Source organism: Argentina silus, assembly GCF_951799395.1.
Source record: "Argentina silus genome assembly, chromosome: 1".
Lineage (NCBI taxonomy): Eukaryota > Metazoa > Chordata > Actinopteri > Argentiniformes > Argentinidae > Argentina > Argentina silus.
In genome coordinates this window covers 33,738,811-33,762,490 of record NC_139655.1, presented here as the reverse complement: position 1 = coordinate 33,762,490, position 23,680 = coordinate 33,738,811, and the positions used below count along the sequence as shown (strand labels likewise).

The following is a 23,680-nucleotide window of genomic DNA, read 5'->3' as shown; positions in this document are numbered from 1 at the left end:
AGTGACTATAATGTCTTTTATAGCAAGTTATTACTTTGATCTTGTAGGGCTATTTAGCAACTCTCATACTTTGGTAATTTGCCCAGTGAGCACAATGCTATTTGTTTAATTACAAATAATCCCTTAAATATCCACACTTTAAGAAATGATGTGACATAACAAGTGGACCTCCTCGTTTTGATGTTAAATATGCTGTCAATCTGGATGGACAAGTTCTGCTGCCACTGCTGATGCAGTGGTGTAGAGCAACAGCTAGACACGTTTATTTGGTTTATTAGTAGGGGTTATTGTCTGATGAAGTAAGACGACATGGATACTTCTGCACAAATGGACCAGGTAAGGATTTATGACTCACTGGCTTATTGTGGCACATTTTCACCTGGCTATACATTTGGACTGACTGTGGAGGCTACTTATCAGTTCAAATAATGACTGACTGATTTGATTGTTGCATCGTCGAGAGATTATCAGAGAGGATGCTGCAGAAGAGAAACGCTTTATGAGTCTGATCTTTAATCAATAGACTCCACCAATCACTAAGCGGGTCAAAGTTCGAGTTGGAGACTGGGGGCGGAAGTTGTTGGCTGCTGCTTGGAAACAGAGCTGGTCCAAGCTACCATGCTACAACAGTTGCTTAGCATCAATAAGGAAGTACATGATAATAGCACGTAAGATATAACAGTGCCGTTAAAAATGTAGCTGTCGCATATGGAAGCATGACATTTATCTGGATCGCGTCTCAAGAACAGAACGGCTTGTTTCAGACCCGGAAGTGTTGGTCAGCTAACTAGCTAGCAAGCAGTTTGTAATCAAATGTACTTTTTGATTGACAATGGCCATGTTTCGGCTCATCGCCAGCTAACGCTGTCACCGTTCTCTCTTATTTGTATAACGTTATCTTTAAAATGTTCTGTGGTCTTAGAAGGACTGCCACTCAACTGGCTGCTTACCATGATGCTTAGCTAGCTAGCTTACATTAGCTAATTAGCCATATAGCCTGCTAATTATTTTCTCATTGCAAGTCGCTTAGTTGGCATTGCCCATCAAGGAACGAAGGAACGGAGATCAATGAAAATTCTATCGACACTGTCTTTGATTTTTGCAGGTAAGCTCTGATGCCACTGATTCAATTAGCCAACGTTAGCTTGCTACTGAGACCTAATGCCACATCATCAATCAACTGCATTATTGCAAGGAAGAGAATGGCATGCATTTGATAAACTGTATGTCCAGCACATGTTAGTCCTGATACCACAGCACACACAGTAGTCTTATCCCCTTCCTGTGAAACATAAAGAGTAGACAATTGTGTTTTAAGGAAGGTATGTTCTTTGATCCCCAGCCTTCAAACACAATGACGGCCAAATTTGGACTGATGAATTACAACAACTCCCGGAAGCATATCTCCATCTCCATCCCCTCGTCCACGGAGGTCATGTCTCCTCACATCAAGTCTGTGGAGGAGCTGAGAGTGCTGGGCATCAACCTGAGCAACTTTCAGATGCACACCCAGTTCCTCATCTGCGTAGCGGGGGTCTTTGTGTTTTACCTCATCTATGGCTACCTGCAAGTAAGCAGCCTGCACCTGGGGTGGTTTTCATTTATTATGCACAAAACATTTTACGTTTACATTTATGGCATTTAGCAGACAACAAATATATTTGTTTAAGTAAGTGAATCATCTATCCATCAGTCATCAGAAGATAAAGTAATCAATGCTCAGACCAGGGGCCATTGGCAGTCACAATGCTAGAAGAAGTATTTTCTTTGTCTTTTGTATATTAAGCAAGAAACAAGAGTATGTTTTGAAACCGAGGGGGGTAGTACCTGCATGGATGCATGAAGTTTGGAGTCAAATGTTAGGGAATGTTGCTGATGGGAAGGGCTTTATTAATGTGGGACTAAGGATACCATTTTGGGAATATTTTTAAGAACAGTATGATGTTTTTTTACATACTCATATCCAGTAAAAGTGAACAAACAAACATCCAAATTAGACACAAATCACAATGCTATATTATCATGCCTCACTAAAGAGAGGCCCAAAAATAACAAATGGCACTGATGTAGTTCAGTGAGCCCTGAAAATAGTCTTACTTACTGTGTGTGCGTGTGTGCTTGTGTTTTACAGGAGCTGATATTTTCAGTGGAGGGTTTCAAGCCCTTTGGTTGGTACCTTACCTTAGTACAGTTTGGGTTCTACTCCATGTTTGGACTGGTGGAGCTGCAGCTAACACAGGACAAACGAAGAAGGTATGAAAGCCATCTGATGTTGATCTGGCCTCCCACCTCTATGAATGTGGGATCATGTTGAAATTGGTGACGTGCTTTTCTGCTATAGCCCTACCTGCAGCTCAGGTATCACAATTCTCAAGCTGGTGTACCTTCCTGTCAAAATTCCTGCTACACCAGTAATGCCTTTAAAAAAAAAAAAAACATTTCTACCTTTGTTTTTTTTTTGACCTACATAAGACTACATTTCTAACATTCGCGAACTGGCTACACACACAAAGCCAGCTCTTGGGGCACAACACGCACACACACTTGCATCGCGGAAATTATAGGGCCCTACCTTTGTCGACTGGTTTGAATCCAAAACGTTGCCATACTGGGGCAGTTAGGGTTAGGGTTTCTTTTTTTTGACACCAAATCCTCTGACGCCATGATCCAAGTCAACAGGTGACTTCACACTAGTTTACTGGCTGGTAGCTTCAGAACATGTTTGATATCTGACCAGCTGTTAATGCACACCCTGGAGTGCATTCATGTGTTTATAAACACAGGGATTCCCCCTGAAACTTGCTATTTTAGCCGTTAAAGGTTCACTCTTCAAACCACCGAAAAGAACAAAATGTGAGATGAACCACATTGTCAATTTTATAAGCCATTTTATTCAGTAAAAAAAAATACAAAAATTAGCTCCTGTGCTTGGCAGAGGTGTAATAGCAAAATAACAGTATGGCAGGAATTACACCTGTGTAAGCTTGTACACCGTATGCTACCGGTAAAACCTGCTACCAGTAAAACCTTCCCCCGGACCAACCCTACTAGAAAATGAGCAAGATTGTTATGAAACATATTTTGAGTATTCAAGTCAAAGCAACCATATAGGTTATGATGGGGTGAGACTGTAATAATAAGTAAGACAATGACAATGAATTTCATTAATTGAAATGACCTTTGAATAGCAGTAAACATTGCTTTTTGTACCCATAAACCTATACTAGTATAAGTATAAGCACATAAACATAATGTTCATTTTCATGTCGGGAGGCTTGACACACTCACACAGAGCTCATTATAATAGAAATCAAGACCATGATGAAACGCCCACTGCATTTGTTTCCTTGTTGTCCTTGTCCAACTTATTAGCTAATTGCTCTATTTCTCTTTGCAGAATACCGGGAAAAACGTACATGATGATTGCATTTTTAACGGTTGGGACCATGGGCTTGTCCAACACGTCCCTGGGATACTTGAACTATCCTACACAAGTGATCTTCAAGTGCTGCAAACTCATTCCTGTCATGATAGGAGGAATATTCATACAAGGTAATTGTGTACGAGGTGTCAGTAGAGTGTTTGCATACGAGTTCTGCTTTTTCGATTCTCTCTGTCACATTGTGATAATCGGTGTGCTGAACCTCAACATGGCAGACAGCTTTGTGAAATACAGTGTCAGTCATGGGAGATTGGCTTTCTAGAAATGTATGTGTCACATTTCGTCCGTCCCTTGAAGCAATGACCACTTTTCAACTTTTACAGGAGTTCTGTACTTTTCCTCTTTCGGGAGGTGGTGTTGTTTGCGAGTGTTGTCGAGTTTGAGCGCAAGACCTAGTTCTTGGTACTCTTGGTGCTCTCCTGCCTTTCATCTCAACATCGTCTTCATAAGGTTCCACGTCCTAGCGATCAGACGTTTTTTTGGCGCTCCTGCGTTGGGGATGCGGCCCACGGTCCCCTCTGGGGCCGAGTGGAAACTGTACTGCGTTCACTCAGGATGCGAGAGGGAGGGGAGATCTGATGTGAACCCATCAAAGGCGAGAGGGAATCAAAGCGCGCCAGGCCAACCTGCTGCGTCACCTTGTCATCCCCAAGGCATCGATCGGCCTGTTTGGGAAGACTCCTCTCCCCACTTTCTTTTTTTGCATTTTTACGTGTGTCCAACATCATAACCCCCCCCTTTCCCACCTCCCTCCTAACTCTCTTCTTCCCCACTTCACCCTCTCTTCCCTCCTCTGCTGTTTTGGATTTTGATGGAGAAGAGTCTGGTTGAACGTTTTTTTTTTGTTTCTTCTTCTTCTTGTGTTGGATTGTGAACCTGATGAAGGCATCCAGTCGGTGTTTTAGCGGCTGAACTTGTTCAAAGGGGGACCTGTTGCACAGCTCGACCTGCAGCCAATGTCACGCGGGACTCTCTCAACTCCCACTGATCTGAGGCACGGCGGCGACTCGTCTGCCAAATATGCCTCTCCTCTCTTCTTCTCCACTTCTCAGAAGAGCAGCCGGCGTAATTTCACCTGATCGAAAGGGGGGGGGGGGGGGGGGGGGGAGAAATCGGTCCAAACACCTATGATATCGTTTCCCTGTCTTACCATAAAGGGAGATTTCCTTCTGAATTCCTAAAGTTATGTTAGGCTTTTGTTTTGAAGTGGGGTTTTTTTGTGTGTGATGTCGTGACAGATGTTGGATCAACTTGACTGAAATTTCAGCCCGGACCTGACAGGCTCGGGCCGGACCTGATCTTCTGATAATTGATTCGGGCCAGGCTCGGGTTTGCCGTGACAGAGCTGTGTTTAATTTGTTTTAGATGTAATCTTGCATGGCTGTGTGATGCTGCTCTCTCTCCCTCTGCTCTATGCACAGCAGCAGCATCTGTTCCAATGACATGTTGTTGTTGTTGTTATTTTTACTTTAGGCTATATATGTCTAAGAGTGTATCTATATTATCTGCAGAAGTAATGCAAATAATTTCGTGGTTTTTTTACGTTCTCTCGCTGTTTCTGTCAGTCCAAATTATTAAATGGGTGTTTAAAGGCTGCGAAAAAATTATAATAAATATTCGCAAATGTGCCTCTGCTCTGTCATGGTCTCTTCACTGACACCAGACCTAGAGTATCAGATCAATTGTGAAAGCATAATAAACATTGCTGTGTGAAGCCTTTTCTGGAGCAATATTGGGATCAGTGCTTACAAACACACAAAACAGGGATGACAGCAAGATCTGGCTCATTTCTATAAAGGCCTGTACTATAAATACAGTTATTGATAGTAACTACGGTGAGTTTTCAAGCAGTCACTCTCCACTCTTCACAGCAAGTGGCTTTCTCCTCTTTTTCTCCCTGCAATTTTGCTGTTGTGTGCAATGGGTGAAGGCCGTTTTCTACACTTCTAGCTTTTTTCAGGCTCGGCCTCACGAAAATGTCTTCGATTTTGGGCTCAGACTGGGCATCTCAATGGGCCAGAATCGGGCTTGAATGTTCAGGCCCGTTTAAAACTCTACTGATCTAATAAACAAGTGCTCCTAATATTGAAATCTACTGACTACAGTATATTCAATCTTAGTAAAACTTGACACTTAAGAGAATTTTCTTTTAATTTTAAAGTCACAGTATGTAAAATGTCAAAAGGGGCCTTAAAAAATATACTACTTCACTACAATGAATAATACTTTGAGATAACGGCTGTCATAACCAAAACGATTCATGTTTTTGTCATAAGACTTGAACATTTTTGAATTCTATATTATATTATGCATTTTTCATTGAATGTCATTCCTTGAGCACCACATATTTGTCAGAATTTTTTTTTTAGACATTTTTGTTGTTTGCCCATTCTTTATGATATGATGAAATGACAGAGTGTGTATTTGTAGTTGCCTAAGTAGCCTATTCTTTGTGTGTTTTCAGGTAAACGCTACAATTTGGCGGATGTATCTGCTGCTCTCTGCATGAGTCTCGGACTCATCTGGTTCACACTAGCTGACAGTAAAGTCGCCCCCAACTTCAACGCGACAGGTAATATATGATTCAATTGTTCGTAAGATTAGTCTGTTGTATTCACACTAAAACTATAGAAGTAAATCAGTTTCACCATCCTTTCAGTGTAATGTTGTATACAGTATGTGTTTATGTGAAGAACATGTTGCAATGCTTTGTGAATCAGAGCAATCAGAATAATGCCATGTCTGAGCCTTGGGTAGCTCAAGCTACATGTTTTATTATTTTGTACCAGAGACCTTTGGAGAAGTCTTTAAAAGTGCATTTTGAACTCCTGAGGAACCTCAAACAGAGCCTTATCTATAGGTGTTAACCTTCAATTCATCGTCTGAACATGTGTCCCGTCATATTGTCCTTTCCATATTCAAAAACTACAGGCCAATGCTCTGATGTTATTTCAGTATTTTTAGAAGCCTTCATTGCATTTCTGACCGTACTTCCCTAGCGATGAGTTTTTACTGTGATTTTGTTGTGCTATCTTAGGAGTCCTCCTGATCTCGCTGGCTCTGTGCGCTGATGCAGCCATTGGAAATGTGCAAGAGAAAGCCATGAAGCTGCACAACGGCTCCAACTCTGAAATGGTACTGAAAACTAAACTTGATGTTAGGGATGGGTTACATTGTTCGATTCATCCATTAGTCAATCGCTGGCGTCCGTACCGATTTTTAAAATAGGTAATCGAAAAACACTTTTCCCTCACTTTCTGTGACACAACTGAAGTAAGCCATTTGTCTGTGAGATTGTGGGTGGGATTTGTCAACATTTTTCCAACAAAAGTAGAACCTGCGCATTCATTCTTGCGGTCTGGTCAAGCATGAGCTCTGCAGTCATAATAAATAAAAATGCAGAAATTTTGCACAAGAGGTGAGGGGTCAATTAATCGATTCTGGCAACCATAAATTAATCGATTATCCAGAACTTGCATCGGACCCATCCCTACATGATATACAGTATACAGAAGAACTACATTTACATTTTGGACATTTAGCAGACGCTTTTATCCAAAGTGACTTATAACAAGTACGTTTGTCTAAAGTAAGTGAATCATCTATAAATCAGACATCAAAAAACGACCTAACCCTATTTTATTGTTCACTACACACATATATTCTGTTGTGTTTGTGTTAAAGGTCTTGTACTCCTACTCCATTGGCTTTGTGTACATATTGACGGGCCTGTTTTGTGTGGGCGGACTGGGACCAGCAGTGGCCTTTTGCTCTCAGGTCAGTAGCAAGCCCTTTTCAACAACAGATAGTAGATACGTTGACATTTTGTCGAAGTAAGTTTTAGGTTGATTTGCAATGTGGAGAAAATATCTGAAACCACTTTTATGGCTTTTCAATGCCTCTATAAACCATACATAGATGTTTCACAAGTCATGTATACATAGATGTACAAGATTGTGTAGGCTTATAAAGGGTTTATAATGCATTGAAATTTTAATTTGTTTGAACTGAGGTAAAGTATATTTTTAGATAATTTTTTTCTTTCTTCAGCATCCAGTGAAGACATACGGTTATGCATTCTTCTTCTCTCTCACGGGGTACTTTGGTATTTCATTCGTGCTGGCATTGATCAAGCTCTTCGGTGCCCTGGTCGCAGTAACAGGTGAAAGGAACTGTTTTAGTTAGTGAACAGTACAAAGTGAACTCCCCCCCCCCCCACACACACACGCACACACAAAACATATATGACACTATTCATTTAATTATCTGTCAAATTTCTCAAAAAGTGCATTGTTGAATAATTCCCATTGTTTCCAATGATTAGAGGCCAATATTTTGCTGTCCAAAACTCACTATTGGACTTTCAGTTTAGGAAGTTCTGAATAATCTAATGGTCCCTCAGAAATAATTATGATGTCCTCGTCAACCTTCAAACATTAGCTATCTCTAAATTCTAAAAGCCAAACATTTGACATATTGCTGTGATCAAAAAAGTCACATCCGATTACGGAAATGAAACCAGATCAGAGTCATCTTAATCTCATTTCAAAGTTCTGAAACTTCCAAGATTAATTTGGAGATTAAACGTAAAACTAATACCATTAAGTAATCGTATTACCAGTTAAGACAACTCTTTCCTGTGTCCACAAGATGTTAAGGACTTAGATTTAAGTTTTTTGTGGTAAATCTTGTTTTTCTCATGATGGCCTTTTTATCTGCTCTTCATTGCAGTGACTACTGGACGGAAGGCCATGACGATTATACTGTCCTTTATGTTCTTCTCAAAGCCTTTTACTTTTCAGTAAGTATCTTTACCCTCACTTTTACTGTTACATCTTACCTCAAATCTGTAGAGTTCTATTCAAGGTAAGATTCAATCCGTTGCTGATAACAGCTTTCCTCACTGTGCCCTTTGCCCAGCATGTGTGTGTTCTCGATGGAAGGTGCTGTCACTTGGCAGTCCAGCTGCCTTACCCGTTCAGTTGAAGCTACTCAGGAAATCCTCTGCTACACACAAACGGACTGTCGATTTCTTAATCATGTGTCATCTTCCTCCATCCGGGACATGCTACTGTGCAAATAAAGTGCACCCTCTCAGAGCACAGTACAGAAAGTGATCTACAATGGATTGAATCCCTGCCTACTTTTAATGTACTAAACCTCACAGATATCATAGTAAAATCCTGACCGCTATGGCTGCCGTTTTGTTCCATCTCTGGAACCAATGTGTCCATTCGAGTGTTCTTTATAATTCTGTTTAACCCACTCTTAATGTTCCTCCGTCGTCCCCTCACAGGTACATATGGGGAGGACTTCTGGTGTTGTTCGGCATCTTCCTCAATGTTTACAGCAAAAACAAAGACAAGATGAAGTTTCCCTCGCTCGCTGACATCAGGAGTTTTCTTTTGACCGGGAAGAAAGTCAGGCTGCTATCGCAGAATGTGTAGAAGGACAGACAGACGGACAAACGGACCACAAGTGTCCTAAAGGAACCTTTCTACCTGTCCAACCAAGGATTCTAACCTGGACCTCCTTGGTCTTTCACGGACCTACAGTATGAGCTCGGTGGGCTCCTAAGGCATGGCCACGGAGCCCTGCAGAAACATTCCTAAAAGGAGGAACAGTGAACATGGAGGCCCAGTAAGAATCTCAAAGGGAAACTGGCGCCTCGGCTAACCAAATAGCACAGTTTTGCACTGTAACAGACTCAGTGACTCATGGACTGATGGAGAAGAAGGGCGGGGGTGGGGAATGATTAAAGATAATCTATATAGACTTTTAAATTATCATGTCCAAAATGAATGTGTACCATAACAAATATTAATCAGAAACGGCATATTTTCACCTGCATGTGCCAGAAGAAAAAAAAAAAAAGAAAAATGTTGTTTTACCTCAATCACTGTCTGAGAAATGTGGCTTTTTTTTTTCCCGTACTTTATTTGTAATTTATATCCGATCGTGCGAAAAATGTACGTGCGTAGTGACATCCTGAAGTGCAGGGGGCAATGCTCTGAAAATGTATCAACATGTCAACTGCCATATTTGCAAACCATTTGTTTTGGTGAAAGGGGTAGCTGTTTTACATTAAAAACAAACAAACTGAGAAGTTTATCCAAGGGCTTTTTTTTTTCTGATGTGTTTTCATGTATTACAGTGTAAGTAGCTAGCTTGCCAGCCGTCTCTTATCCATTGGCTGCAGAGAGGGGAGTTGAAATGCTGCCAAGCTGCTTCTCAGATGTTTACCCATCAGATAGCCCCGGGCCTGTTTGATTAGTAATCCTGGAATAAGATAGCACTAGGAAAGAAAACAAACATTGTTCAGAGGGGCTTGGCTTTAGACCTAATTTGGATGAGCGGAACGTGTGCGTGCGTGCCTGCGTGCGTGAGTGTGTGTGTGCGCGTGCGCGTGCGTGTGCGCTTGTTTATGTGTGTTCTGCAGGGTGACATTGTGTCATTAGTACAAAAGCCAGTTTGGGCCCCCTCTAGGAAATGATGATGTTGCTGCCAACAACACCTGGGTTTTGCTAGCTAACTTAGGAACAGCTAGAGATCCCTCCACTGTGTCATAATCAACATTTATTATATTAAGCTTTTAGGGCCCATTAACTCATGGCTTTTATGGTTTATAGAATGAATACTTCCGTGTTTTGTAGTTGAATTGTCTTACGTGACACAGATATATATATATTAATATGGCCCCCTGACTTACTGCTAACCCTATGGGAAAAAGAGTAAATCTGTGTAGTAGCTGCTGCTTTTGAGGCACATCTGGGGTCTATAGAGGACGACAGGTAGTCATCTCCCTAGAGGTCTCGACCTGTCTAGCTCCATTCAGTTCAGCTCATACTGTTAAGTCTGTTTTACACAAAAGCCCTTTTGATGTACTGCTGCCATGACTGCATTGTGCAGTCCAGTCACTCTCCCCATTAAATGAGAAGGCATTGAGAGATCACAGTGTTCAATAGTGCCTTCCCAAGTGGATACACATCTTTCAAAGCCAACCGTCTTCCCGAAAGATGATGATGATGATGGTGGTAATACATCCTCTGTGCCTGCCCAAGGTTTCCACAGATCTCTATCTGTTCTGCCTACAGTACATCTGGTAAAGAATGTTGCATTTGAAATATCATGGTAACTGAAACGTAGTGTGTATGCAATGTTTCGAGAGTGATGCCACCAGGATATTGTTTTAGGCTCCATATGAGTTCCAATTGGACACCTGGTCCACACCTCGTTACGCCCCCTTCGGGACTCCTGTAGAACTGAGAGGGCTGGGATAGGTGGAAGGAATGTAGCAATAGCTTCGCCTTGTCTTCCGATTGGCTTGGTTGAAACATATCCTCACTGATCTACCAATCCGGTCCTCTCAGTTCCTCAAGAGTGACCAGGGAGCAGGTGGGGACGAGGGATCATTTTTGGAATTCAGCAGAAGTGTTGAGTCGCGGGGGGGGGAGGGTAGTTTGAAAAGTCTTTCTCTTTGTCCTTCATGATGTCTCATCGCTGGCACCGGGTTCCTTCATAGCTTGGTGTGAAATTACAATACTTGCCAGCACTGTAGGGGGCAGAGTATCTCACCGTCAGTGGTCTAATGGAAGCAGAGATATTACAAGCTGACACCCGGGCAGGAAACCCAACACAGGCCAATTAGTAATTCAGTATTTCATAAAAAGCTGGCAGCTTCTCAGCACTGACACTGACAGACCCTTCTCCAGGGTCTAGTGGCTCCAAGCTACAATGCAGAACACACACACATACACACACACACACACAGAGGATTGCTGGATCTTTTGCTCATCTCGAAGTGGCAACTGTTTGTACACATTTCTGCCACCTTATATTCCATCGAAAAAACAAAGAAACAATGGCAGTTAGGATATCTTGTAAAATAAATCATTCTGTTTAACATGATGCAGGTTCATAGGGAGTTGGTTGCACCACCGTAAATATTCGCTATCTTGTTTTGAATGTAGCTTTTTCTTTTCTTTTCTTTTTTTTAATGCAATGTGATATGTTATGACTAATGACCATAGAAATCACTGGGCTCAGAGGTTGTATTATGATGTTAAAGAATAAGACCTCTATTAGAAACCTTTGAAATGCAGTACTTTATTGCGCTTTGTTGCTATGGGAGCAATAGTTCTTCTTCCACCTCCCTGAAAGGTCATTATGGGATAGCAAACCCCAGTTGACCCAAGACAAACTACACCATTTGTCTTTTAGCACCATGAGAACACACTCTAACAAAGGAGGCTAACCCCAATTTGAAGTACAATATTTTTCCACTTTTCTCATGCATGTGACTTATTCTCTCCATAAAGAAAATGGGACCTAATTGAAACACTTCTTAGTAAGAAGATATTTGAAGCTTGTGGAAATTATTTCTGTTTGATTTACAATGATACTATCTTGTATTCAACACAGGTCCAGGCTACAGCAGTGCCATTGATTGTCATATTATCAATACCAACAATACCATATAGGAATACCACTGATTGTCAGAATACTGCACAGTCATAGCACTGATGGCCAGGCTCACAATGTTGTACAGGCGTACTATTGATTACCAGGCTAATAATATCAATACTGTACAGGAATGCTACTGACTGTGTAACAATATTTATACCGTGCAGGAGAATACCGATGACTATTAGACACATCCTCAGTGGTTGGGAGCCTCCACGCCCCTCTCAGTGACCACTCAATTAATGGCCACATAACAGTCGAAGCACAGGCCTCTCCGTCTTTGTTATTACCCCTCTTCTCTCTCTCTCTCTCTCTCTCTCTCTCTCTCTCTCTCTCTCTCTCTCCCTCTTGTTAATGTCGCCCGTTTACCTGGGTTCAGCGACCTCTGTGCCGTTTTCCGCCCGCCCCTCCTCGTAAATAATGGGAGGTGCCGGGAGCTCATCACAACAGCAAATAGGGTGGTATATAATATGTCGTCCTCTTCAAATGGCCACAGCGGGGAGGTCTGGCAGCCCATTCATTATGAGAGTGGAGCGGCCCGGCCTCTCTCTCTCTCTCGTCCTTGCGCCTGGATGGGTGAGCGAGAGCAGCTAGGTCCCACACACACACAGGGGGGGGGGGGGGGGGGGGGGGAGTCTGGAATGATGGTTCCATGGGTTTTAGGGCATGTGAGAGGGGTACAGTATAGTCATATGACCGACCAGGGTTCAACTCGGGGCTCCTGCGCTGGAGACGTACGCATTAGCCTGTTAAACTAAAGCCTAGGCCTTACCTCAGGGGGCCAACGCATGTCTTCAGGGTCTTAGGCAAGGTGACTGATGACAGAAGAGTGGTTCCAAACCATCTCTGCTACGGTTAACGTGTGTGGTACTACGACATCCTACAAGGAGAGATAAGTGAAAGCAGCAAGAGTGTTCTACTATGTGAAAGTAATTGTAAAAAACGTGGGTATGTCTCAATAGTCCTCCTTCATCTGCACTGTTTGGGAGACACAGGAGAGGTCAAAACTAAAATGGCGGATGTGCTTACTGTGAATTTTCCCAGATCTGTCCTGTTACTCAGTACAGAATAAGTAAAGGAGAGGAGGACAGGAAACCACTGTAAACTGTTGGGTTCCACTCCTGCTGTACTGTACTGAAGACAGGCTTTCCTCCAATGTGGACCTCTCCCTCCCGCCCACCCCGACAGCAGCACTAATACATATCCACATTTGATCCAAAGCGATTTATGGTATAGATTTCCGGTAGACATTTTCGTACATATATATGGTTCCAGTGGGAATCAAACCCACAACCTTGGTGCTTGCATGTCCTAGCAGCTGCACCACACAGGACCACTACATCCTCAGTCTCCTGCCTCCACGTGAGCCTGTACTCCTCATATGACGGCCATCTGTTTACCAGGGATACGTTTACCAACAAGCCCCGGAGGCAGATGTTTATCCTCCTCTCTCTCTCTCTCTCTCTCTCTCTCTAACTCTCTCTCTCTCTCTCTCTCTCTCTCTCTCTGTAATTCCTGTAAGGATGCAAAATGGTATCAATGATCACAGTCATAATCATAATTAGCAAGGTGCTGCCGCTTATGGTGTGTAAAGTGAGCCGGAGAAATGGGACGCTCCGTAATTGCATCTGTTGTGTCAGAATACAGAAGAAAAAATATAATCATAATAAACATGTCCTGGCTTGGCTTGGGTTTGCTGGCCCACTGTATGTTGTTAGACAATGTTACTGTGTTGTGTGATTAGGATGGTTTTAGATTACTGGTAAGCGGAAGGTTTGGCTGGGAATGTAGGAAGTCTTTTTGAATACCTGCCTACAGGCATTCATATATTCACCATTCAAGTGGAGTTTACGGTAATGTGTTCTGTTTCAGCGTGCATGGATCTGGTCGGCTTATAGACAGAGAAGTGTGCCCGCATTTAATAACCAAAAAATAACCTTAACTAATAAAAAAATAAAACAGGTCAGATAAAGCAGGAGTCCTTGTGACAATAAAAGAATATACGCTTTTATCCGAAGCAACTTACATTGCAGTGAGTTCATACATTTTTCACAAGTGTCTCAGCGCACAGTATGGTTGTAGTAGCGTTGTCCGGTTGCCATGACAATCCCATGTATACAGTAGATTCAGACCATGATGTGTCAAAGTTATGTAAACTGCTCATCCTTGCATGACAATGTGTGTCAGTCTAGGTGTATAGTATTTGTGTGTGTGTGTGTGTGTGTGTGTGTGTGTGTGTGTGTGTGTGTCTGTGCGCACGCACGTGCGCTTGCATGTGTGTGTGTGTTACAATAACGCACGCAATGTATCTCCCGCTACAGATTCGCCATGTCAGCATCCAGCAACAACAAGGGAGAAATGAGGTCCACACGCTTCATTCCTGTCAGGGACTTTTTAACAGCTCGAGCGGGGCCGAAATATTCCGCAGTCACTCATGAAGAGAAATTCTTAATAATAAATATCAACCCTAATAATGAATGTGCTGCCGGCTGCAGTTGTCTTGAGGGCATAATATCTAATTTCCTCCCAATGTTTCATATCCGTACTCCTGCATGTCGCTCCAGTCTATCATTACAAGCCCCAATGCAGGTTCCTATCACTTTTTTATTTATTTTTCAAATCAATATATAAATCAGTGCCAGGCCCGGTTACAGATGAGTTCCGATAAATTACGAATCCCGGACAAATCCGGAATGTTAACCACGCCACTGTTCCCTCTCACACCGCCCAGTAAGGAGGCAGGAGTACCCCTTGGGTACTCATATACTATACGGGCAGTTTGTGTGAACGATCACTCACCAAAAACTTTATTTAATTGTATACTACTTGAATAAAACCGAGAGAAAATGTCTGGTTTTACACTCGCTTGGTGTATGCTTAGGGCCCCGTCTGTGAGGGCTCTCTATTATGGGCGGCTTAGACGTATTGGAGCAAGCTCGAAAGCTGTGTTCAATAAGAACAAATAAAAAAAGACATTTTGAAACGGAGGTTGTACTACTATACATGAATTTATCCGCAAAGAGTTCTGCATTTTCTATTTTCCCTTTTCGAACGTCTTTCCTGCCAACTAGACATGGCTTTGGCCCGTGTGTGTGTATTTCAGGAGCAGGTTATGCGAGGTAGTTTTCCGTTGTTGTGGGCTCAGTGGAGTGGAAACATAATAAAAGAAAATGGGGGAGAAGGGGTGAAATGTACCGTGGGGGCGTTTGGCGGCGTTGGGGAAAAACAACGCCTGCCATGTTGAATCTCGGGCACAGCCCAGAAAGAGCGGGCAAGGCCGGTCGTACCCGGCGCAGACTTCTCATATGAGGGCAACACTCCCTGGCTTGATACCTGGGCACGGCAATCACTGCCATCAGCAGGGAATATGGTTGCTGCCATCAGGGCGGATTACGTCACAGCCCACCTTGGCGCTGACGCTCGGTGACACGCATATGTGCAGAGGCAACGCCGCGGCCGCCTTTGAGGGAGATTCCCCCTGACATTGGTCAGGAGGAGGAACCCCCTCAACCGCAAGATGTAGAGAGAGAGAGAGAGAGAGAGAGAGAGCAACAGAGAAGGTGGAGAGAAGGGATAGATAAAGGGGGTGAAAAACAAGCGTGATGGTGGATGAGGATGGGGGGGATTGAGTGTGTGCGAGTCGGGGCTGTCACTGGGAAGAGAGGGAATGATAGTAAACAACGGGAATATGAGTCGTACACAGCTGGTGTGTGCATATTCCTTCCTAGGACAGATTTGTCTTGACAACGTATGCAAACAAGCAAGAACCCAGGCAAGGCCTTTGTTTCATTTTCTCTGTGGAAGACCTGTGCAGACTGCACTGTTGCAAATGTGAAGATGTAGCGCTTTTTAAAATGTACCTTATGGATATCAATTTTCTGTGCTACCTTTAAAATAAGTCCTATATCATATTGTGATCAGATTTAGTTGAAACGTTTTGATTTTTTTGACGTGCATTCACGTGTCCCATTGGCATACATTTGGGCATAACATGGCGAACGTTCTACAGTATGTCACCCTTGTGCTGAATAATGAATCAGTACTTGCTTTCACACCATATTGGAAACACCATTCTTGAAATCCTAGGGCACAGTAGCAAGGAAAAACTCCCTGGGTGGGAGAACACCGTGGCTACTTTTTGACTCTTCAGCACTTTTTGCAAAAGCCCCCCCATCATTCAAGTTGCAATGACTGCTTCCATCCACCATGTATCCCTGTATTGTAGGTGGCAGGAACAAATAAGTTATGACTCATTCCTACAAATTATGGGGGCTGTTGACAAAGTGCTAAAAAATGTTTCTTTTTTTTTTAAAGAATGGGAGAATGAAAAAGCATTGTGGACATAGAGAAGGACCTCAGCAATCCGGCAACATATTTACTTTGGTGAGTTAACAACGTATATTGATGTGTGCAACTTTTAAGCACTGAGTTAGATTAGGAGAATAGTGTTTTCAATATGCTATCATGACATACAGTCATGGTAAAACAATACCACTTGATAGAAAGAGAACCGCTTGTTCCGATGCTAATTATTTCTTTAACCAACATTTCTTCAACAACGGTCTTGTTTCCTCACACTCCGGGCTGCTCACACGAGTCTCGAACCCCTGCACCCTCTGAATTGCCAACACACGTGAACGACACCGAAATACCTGATATAAATCAGCTACGGCACCAAAAAGCTAGCAATTCGATGGCGCGGGTGAGGGTATTTCAATTTGTTGAGGAGTGAGTTTATTACTTTTTCAACTTGGTTACAATCACCCCCCTAAACTCGTGACAACAGTGGTCGCAGCCGTTGTGGATCCGGGTCAACTCTCAACAATGTAACAGGGCTGTAATGTAACACTGCTGCAAAAGAGTCTTGTTTTCTCACACTCAGGTTAGAGACACAAGTCTCTAACCTGCGTTCTCTGTACACACGTGTTACCAAAGTACCCGATGTTAGTCAGCTACACCACCAAAAAGATAGGGTGAGGGTGCGGGTGAGGGTATTTCAACTTGTCAGGAGTGAGTTTATTACCTTTTCAACTTGGTTACACATTCATATACATCTGAGATGCAGCCGCAATGTGTCTTTATCCACCTCTGAAGGTGGTTTTGAATACATGTTTTGTCCATTCACACCTGTCTTTTCTCACTCAATCAGAATGTATGGGATGCATGTGAATGTGTGTGTTGTGGTGCTAACCCGAACCCAATTCATCTTTCAGATCTGTTGAAAGTGTATGCTTTCACAGAATTTGACAATAAGATAGAGATAGAAAAATAATAATTCAACATGTACAATACATTCAGTGTGTCTGGATTATGACTAAAAGTAATGTGTGATCAACCATTACAAGATTCACAGTACTTTCCACCATGACTATTTCAAACAATCACAATTCCTTTAATGCAACACTGGAAAGGAACTCATTTAAAAACAAAAGTCGAGCAGAAGGCTGTTGTTCTAATAGAACAAAAAATAATAATAAATAATCCAGTTGTCTACAGCGGCAAACGCAAAGCAATTTAACGCATCAGTGGTGGTTGCCTATTAATTTTCTGTAGAAAGAGAGAGAGGGGGAGCCCGGGAGCCCAGATTTGAGGGGACAACATGGCTGCATTATGTATCACTTCAGCACCAAATGAGCCCCACACACACACACACACTCACACACTCACTCACACACACACACACACTCACACTCTCTCTCTCACCCACACACACACACACACACACACAGAGAGAGTTGTTTTTTTTAATTATGATGCTGTTTCCCACAATGTCAGTGGTTGCATGGGAGAGAGAGAGGTGTATGATAGTGAATTAATAAAACAGTTCAGAGATAGAAGCCCATATGTGCCTGTCCTTGGGGTGTAACATCAATAACAGTCCCCCCCTCCCCCCCTCCCCTCCCCCTACCCTCGGGCAGGTTTTACTTCTTTTCCTATGCATTTTTTTAAATGTGCATATGCGCGGTAATTAGGTACAAAACATCTGACCCTACTCCTCCTCCCTCCACGACGGATCCCTCGCAAACGCGGGAAGTGGGCGTGGCCTGCTGGTATGCTATCTTTTCTGGCGCCGATCGGAGAGCACTAAATCCAGCGGTATTTTGGACGCGGACCAACGGCGGTCCCAGGTGGCGCCTGTGATGATGATCCACGCGTGGCTGGGTTGTCTAGCCTGTGGGGAACCTTTTGCTTGGGGTTGTTTAGGGACAGGGATGATAAGGAACCTTCCTCGTGGGGGGGCGCTCCGTGACAGTAGCGTGTTGGTACCTACTGCTACTGCATAAGCTGTTTCCCCCTAAGAGGACAAGGTTTGGAGTATGGGCGGCCGATGTTTCGCCCACACCATTAAGTTCAACTCCCACACACACACTGCCTCAATGTGCCATGGGGGTATGAGGCTTGTCACTGTAAGGGATTCCATACCTCTGTGTTGTTGTGTCTCTGTGCTGTGTTCCTTTTACTCTGTTGACTCTGTCTGTCTGTCTGTCTGTTCGTTTTTGTCTGTCTATCTACTATATATAACCTTGTCCCATTAAAATAATGTAATTTGCTGTTTTTTAAATCAGGTTGGAGTTTTTTCACGTAGCCCTTTATTTCCCTGCCCTCCTTGCTAGTTCACAGGGTGAACCAGTCCAGTGACTGCTGTGATTCTTGTTGTGGAGGTTAATTCATGCTTGAATGGAACATCTTAGAACATCTTAGAACGGAATAAAGTTGTTGAGTTACCAGTTAACTATACTGTATAGATTTTCTTCTGATCAGTAAGGAAATGTATGAAATATACTTTTATACATCAGATAGTTGAATCAATTGATTGTTCAAACCCTTTGCTAAGAGTATCCCTTAGCATAAGAGGTAGCTAGCTACAGCTAACTTGTTTTGATAGGCATCATTGCACATCGTCATCGTCATTTGAACAAATTGCAGTTCATTTCTTATGTCACATGCATGCCAGTGTGTGCCAAGGCCAATGGCTTTGCCACAGTCACACCTGGGCTTCAACGATGCTTACTCCGTGCCAATTTGTTGCTTAAAACTCAGGGCTTCAGCCTCCTCTACCCCCCTGGTCCTTATGAGGTCAAACGGGGCTAGGGGCATGGTTTAGAGCCAGGGCGAGATGCTTTAGTTGGCTAGCGAACTTGGTGGGTGGCCTGCATAATCCAAGTTAGCTCGCACAACAATCACATTTATTTGAATAGCGCTTTTTACAAACACAACGGTCACAGTGCTTAAGTTACCATAACATGTTGGGAAATCGAAGGAATTGACGTGTTGCTCGTGTCTCCATATCGTCCGCCTGCAGAATGTAAACAAACTGGAGATCATACTACAGGGCGGGACTAGAAAGCCCAACTGTGGAAATTAAAACGGGCTTGTTCACCAGGCTCGAAGCGGCGGATTTTTAGCACTCGCTGGCCGCAAGAAAGCCTTTGCACCCACTGGCACCGTTGTTGAAAAAAGTCTATTGTGCCATGTGTAGGCTGCCATTCTGCTCTCGGCTAACTCTCCATCTTTGCCCATCTCATACAATTAGTGTGTTTTGTTTGATGCATGGTTTTTCATTATCACTATGGCCATCATTACTTTCCACACATTATCGTCAAGGGGGAATTCCAGACAGTGTTTCAGTCGGGTGGATGGTGCACTGATTTCATTCTTGGGGGCGGGGGGAGGGGTGGGATCTGCCCTATAGACATAATGTCTGTGTTTTCCTGCAATTAATTAATGGATCCCTAGCTAGTTAGCGGTAGCACTTGTTTCACGATCGCAACGGAGGAAGGGCAAGGGGTTGGGAGCCAGGCTCGCCTCTCTAGCTGGGGGCCTTTTAGTTGCAAGCCACTGGATTTGGACTATTTTAACGAAATCCTTTTATGGATAGATAAATCTGATTTTATGCAAGAAAAGTCTCCTGGGTTTCAATTAACTGGAGGTCACGCTACAGATCTATCAAAGAAAGAGGGAGAAAGGAAGGGAGAATCCCTTTAATTAATACACTCTAATTAAACATTTGTGAAATGCATTAACCGTGCCTCATTTCTTGATGAGGCACACTCACGTAACTGTACTGTAGCCCCTCTGTAAAAAAAAAAAAAAAAAACTTGTTTTGTTTTTGTTACATCATTGATTTAATAATGCAAAAGAACCTTTTCAGGGGTTTTTTATTCGAACAGTGCAATTTGTCCTCGCACAGTTGGAATTTCAGAGAAAATGTATAATTGCATTGTACTGTAGCCTATGCTTCTGAGATGTCAAAGGATTCCTGCAGGTTATGTTTTAAAGACATTTAGATACTCGAAAACCAGAGGCCTACGGAAGCACTTGAACTAAATTGATTCAGTGCCATCCGCCAGGACAGGAGAGGTTCATTTGCCTTTGAATCATATCACTTAAAGCCACAGTCAGTGGTATTGTCAGTATTTGCTAATAATAAAACATACCCCTTGCTAGTGACGAATATGATTTCTAAATACGAGAATGAGATTAACTCATCATATGATTGCTCTGTTATTTACGTGATATCTCAATATCTCTGTCCTGTATGCAGAAATCCTTTGACAGTGGCTTTTCAATCATGGCCCACCAGGCATGGCCAGTCTGTAGACCTGAGTTGGGTGGCTTCAAGAGGGTCAAGCACAGAGGTGGAAACATTCATAGCGGATGAAGGAGTGTTTGGTCAAAATGCACCGCATGTGCCCTCTCCTCCCACATTGTATGTGATGCCTACATTTCTCCAGACAGCCTCATTGTTATACCAACCACAGGGCAACTCTAATGTGAAGTTGATCTCAGGTTGGAAGTCGCTTCTACTTTCCAGGATGACATTTCCCTTATTCAATTCCCAGTGTGTGCAGTAGCTACCGCGTTATACCCGTCATTCCCAGTCGGATAGAATAATCCAGTTCAGTAGAGCATGGAAATATGAGTATGGTAGTTCTAGAACACGCACATTCGTACTGGGCCGGTGCAGGTGTCTGTGATGATGTGGACCAAACAGCTGAGCTCACATCCATGGCTGTCTGCAGATAGAGGTGATTAATTGGGCATGTTGAGTAGTGTGGGAGCGATGGTTATTTCATTACCTTTCATTACCTTCTCCCCGCCCCTCCGTTAGAGCAGGGCTAGTTCAGACTGGTGGGGGGTGGGGGGAGGGAGGATTGAGGAGAATGGAGGTGTGTGTGTGTGCGTGCGTGCGTGCGTGCGTGCCTGCGTGTGTTTGTGTGTGTGTGTGTGTGTGTGTGTGTGTGTGTGTGTGTGTGAGGGAGGTGTCGACCTTGGCTACACCTCACTTCGGAGTGCAACAATGTGACCCCGCCCGCTTCATCGAGGCAGGAAATCGGTCCATAATCTTTTACACCGCTCCCTAATCTCTCTCTCAACCCCCCCCCCCCCCTTCTCTCTGTCTACCCTCCTCCCGCTCTTTGTGTGTGTCATGCCCTTCCCAAACACTCCCCCTCCCACCCTCCCCCTCACTCTGTCCCCGTGCCTTGAAAAGGTTGTCATCTCTGCCTCATAGGTGCTCTTAAGTAGCGCGGGGTACGGTAGTACAAGGCCGAGGTTACAGCCAGGCCTAACTGACTGTGCCAAATCTGCCCCCGACTAATCAGCCCCCTCTCTCTCTCTCTCTCTCTCTCTCTCTCTCTCTCTCTCTCTCTCTCTCTCTCTCTCTCTCTCCAACGGCATAATCATGTGCATCTGGGCCTCGCAATTACTTAATATGATATATTAACATATCCCTGGCAGGAGCGGTAGGAGGAGGGCACGCGTAGGAGACAAATTATCCAAATTAATTTCTAATTTAAAATCCTATGCCTTTTATTATAAGCTGTGGGTGCCCCTCGGTACGAACAAAAGGGGAGGGAGGCAGGGGGAAGGAGAAGAAAAGCAAAGCGCGGTGGTGGAGAAAGTCAAGTATATTCGGGGGGGGGGGGGGGGGACGGGGGTGCTTTAATAATGGCCCGGGCTGGTCTTCTCTGCCCACAAACCAAATACATAAACACTGGGATAAAGAGCCAAGAAGGATTTAACTGTACATGGCTGGATGAACTAACCGCCGTGGCCTGCTAACGTTCGGGGCATGCTAATGTTAGCGAAGAAAAGACAATTAGGCATTCCGGAGAAGGTTTTTTTTTTCAGTTTTTTTTCTTCTACACTCCCTCTGCTCTAATTATCAGTGTTAAAGTGTACATGCGTGTTGTGTCTTGTAGTTTGGCTACGAGGGAGGAAGAGGGAGGAAGAGGGGGGAAGAGGGGGAAGAGCCAGCAGCTGTGTCTATAGGTCATCCTGTGAGTAATGTCACTTATCAGCATAGCTGGGTGCCCAAAAGGTGCTCATGGGACATTGGACTGTGACAGCATTCGTCACGACATGGTGTCAACTGTTTAGGAGATCAAAGTGGGCCTCAAATGTATTCTGGGTTGACCGTAACCTTTGTTCATAACTGAAGACATGGTTGATCTACTACAATAACACTAATACTATCTATTACAAAATGACTCATTAGCTTCCTTATCTTGAGAGCACTACAAGAACAGAGTTCAATGTTGACATAGCCACTGACGCCAACCACTTTAACATTTTATAACCAAGAAACCAAGAAAGTTTCTAAAACATGTTTAATCAGAGTACATTGCAATATGTTTTTTTTTTTCATTCATATCACAGAAGAAAATAAATGTAATGAGGAGATATTAGATATTATCATACGTACTGTACCACACATCAAATCAAATGTACATACAGTAAATTCATATTTATAAAATGTGCGTCAGCCTACATCATACGTACATACATACACAAACACCTGAACCAACACCAATCCATAAGTAATAACCTTGTAATAACATGTTTATTAATAACCAAACCATGCTATGGCCCATGGCTCGGGCCATTAGTATCACAATAATAGCATAGCATGTTCCCCAAATAATGACTTAACGCACAGACTCGCTCGCTCCATAACACACAGTACTGTATACTACTGTATACCGTACATACAGGCTGCTATGGGTTCCATTTGGCTGTTTGGGGCATGTCGCTTGTTTTGAATGGTTACATGGTCGCATGGCGTCTCTCTTTGTGGGGCCTCCGCACACACAGGCTCGGTGCGGTGGAGAGGCTTGGTGCGGTAATTAACGAAGGAGGATGTTCTGTTGGATGTGCGGTCCCCTCATTAGTGCGACTGTACCCGGAGGTGCTCCACCGACGAGCACGGCCACTTTAATGAGATGCATATTGTATTGAAGGGGGACCCTAGGTTTCCTGCGCAAATTGGGGGGTGTGCAGCGAATCGTAGGGAGGGGGGGGGTGTCGGGGGGGGGTGGGGGGGGTGTGCTGAAAAATGTTGTGCACTGTGCTGTGAAGTGGTGGTGCGGCGATAATGTTGAGAGTGCGATGGTTATGGTATGTCTTGTTATCGCTGTAAAACACATGATCTATCTGTTCTATTGTGCACTGTGTGTGGCACGATTTCTCATCGTGGTCCCCTATGCAGGTTTTATTGTGAGTGTAAGAAGGTATATATACCGTCGGGATGTGCTGTTCAATTCTATTCTATCCTTCTTTGTTTCCTTCCATTCTATTCCACTCTCCCGTTGTAAGACGACATACATGCATCGTGCTATTTTATTCAATTCTATCCCGCTCTGTTCTTCTCAATTCTGTTTTATTCAGTTCTATTCTATTATTCCATTCTATTCCATTCTATTTTACTTTTACTCCGCTATTCAGCATTGCACTGTGAATGTCAAAGTCAATTCACCTACAGTAGGTAACAAA

General features: G+C 43.4%; 1 protein-coding gene across 1 annotated transcript; it reads left to right on the top strand.

Moving 5' to 3' along the window:
- The first annotated feature begins 317 nt into the window (after nt 1–317).
- On the top strand, nt 318–9,542 carry slc35b3 (solute carrier family 35 member B3). The gene is made up of 11 exons (XM_083681374.1): nt 318–336; nt 1,023–1,105; nt 1,343–1,570; nt 2,132–2,253; nt 3,398–3,552; nt 5,907–6,014; nt 6,480–6,577; nt 7,127–7,219; nt 7,493–7,604; nt 8,174–8,243; nt 8,739–9,542. The coding sequence occupies exons 3-11, from the start codon at nt 1,355–1,357 to the stop codon at nt 8,887–8,889; spliced, it is 1,125 nt and encodes a 374-aa protein (XP_083537500.1). The 5' UTR covers nt 318–336; nt 1,023–1,105; nt 1,343–1,354; the 3' UTR covers nt 8,890–9,542.
- The last annotated feature ends 14,138 nt before the right edge of the window (nt 9,543–23,680 follow it).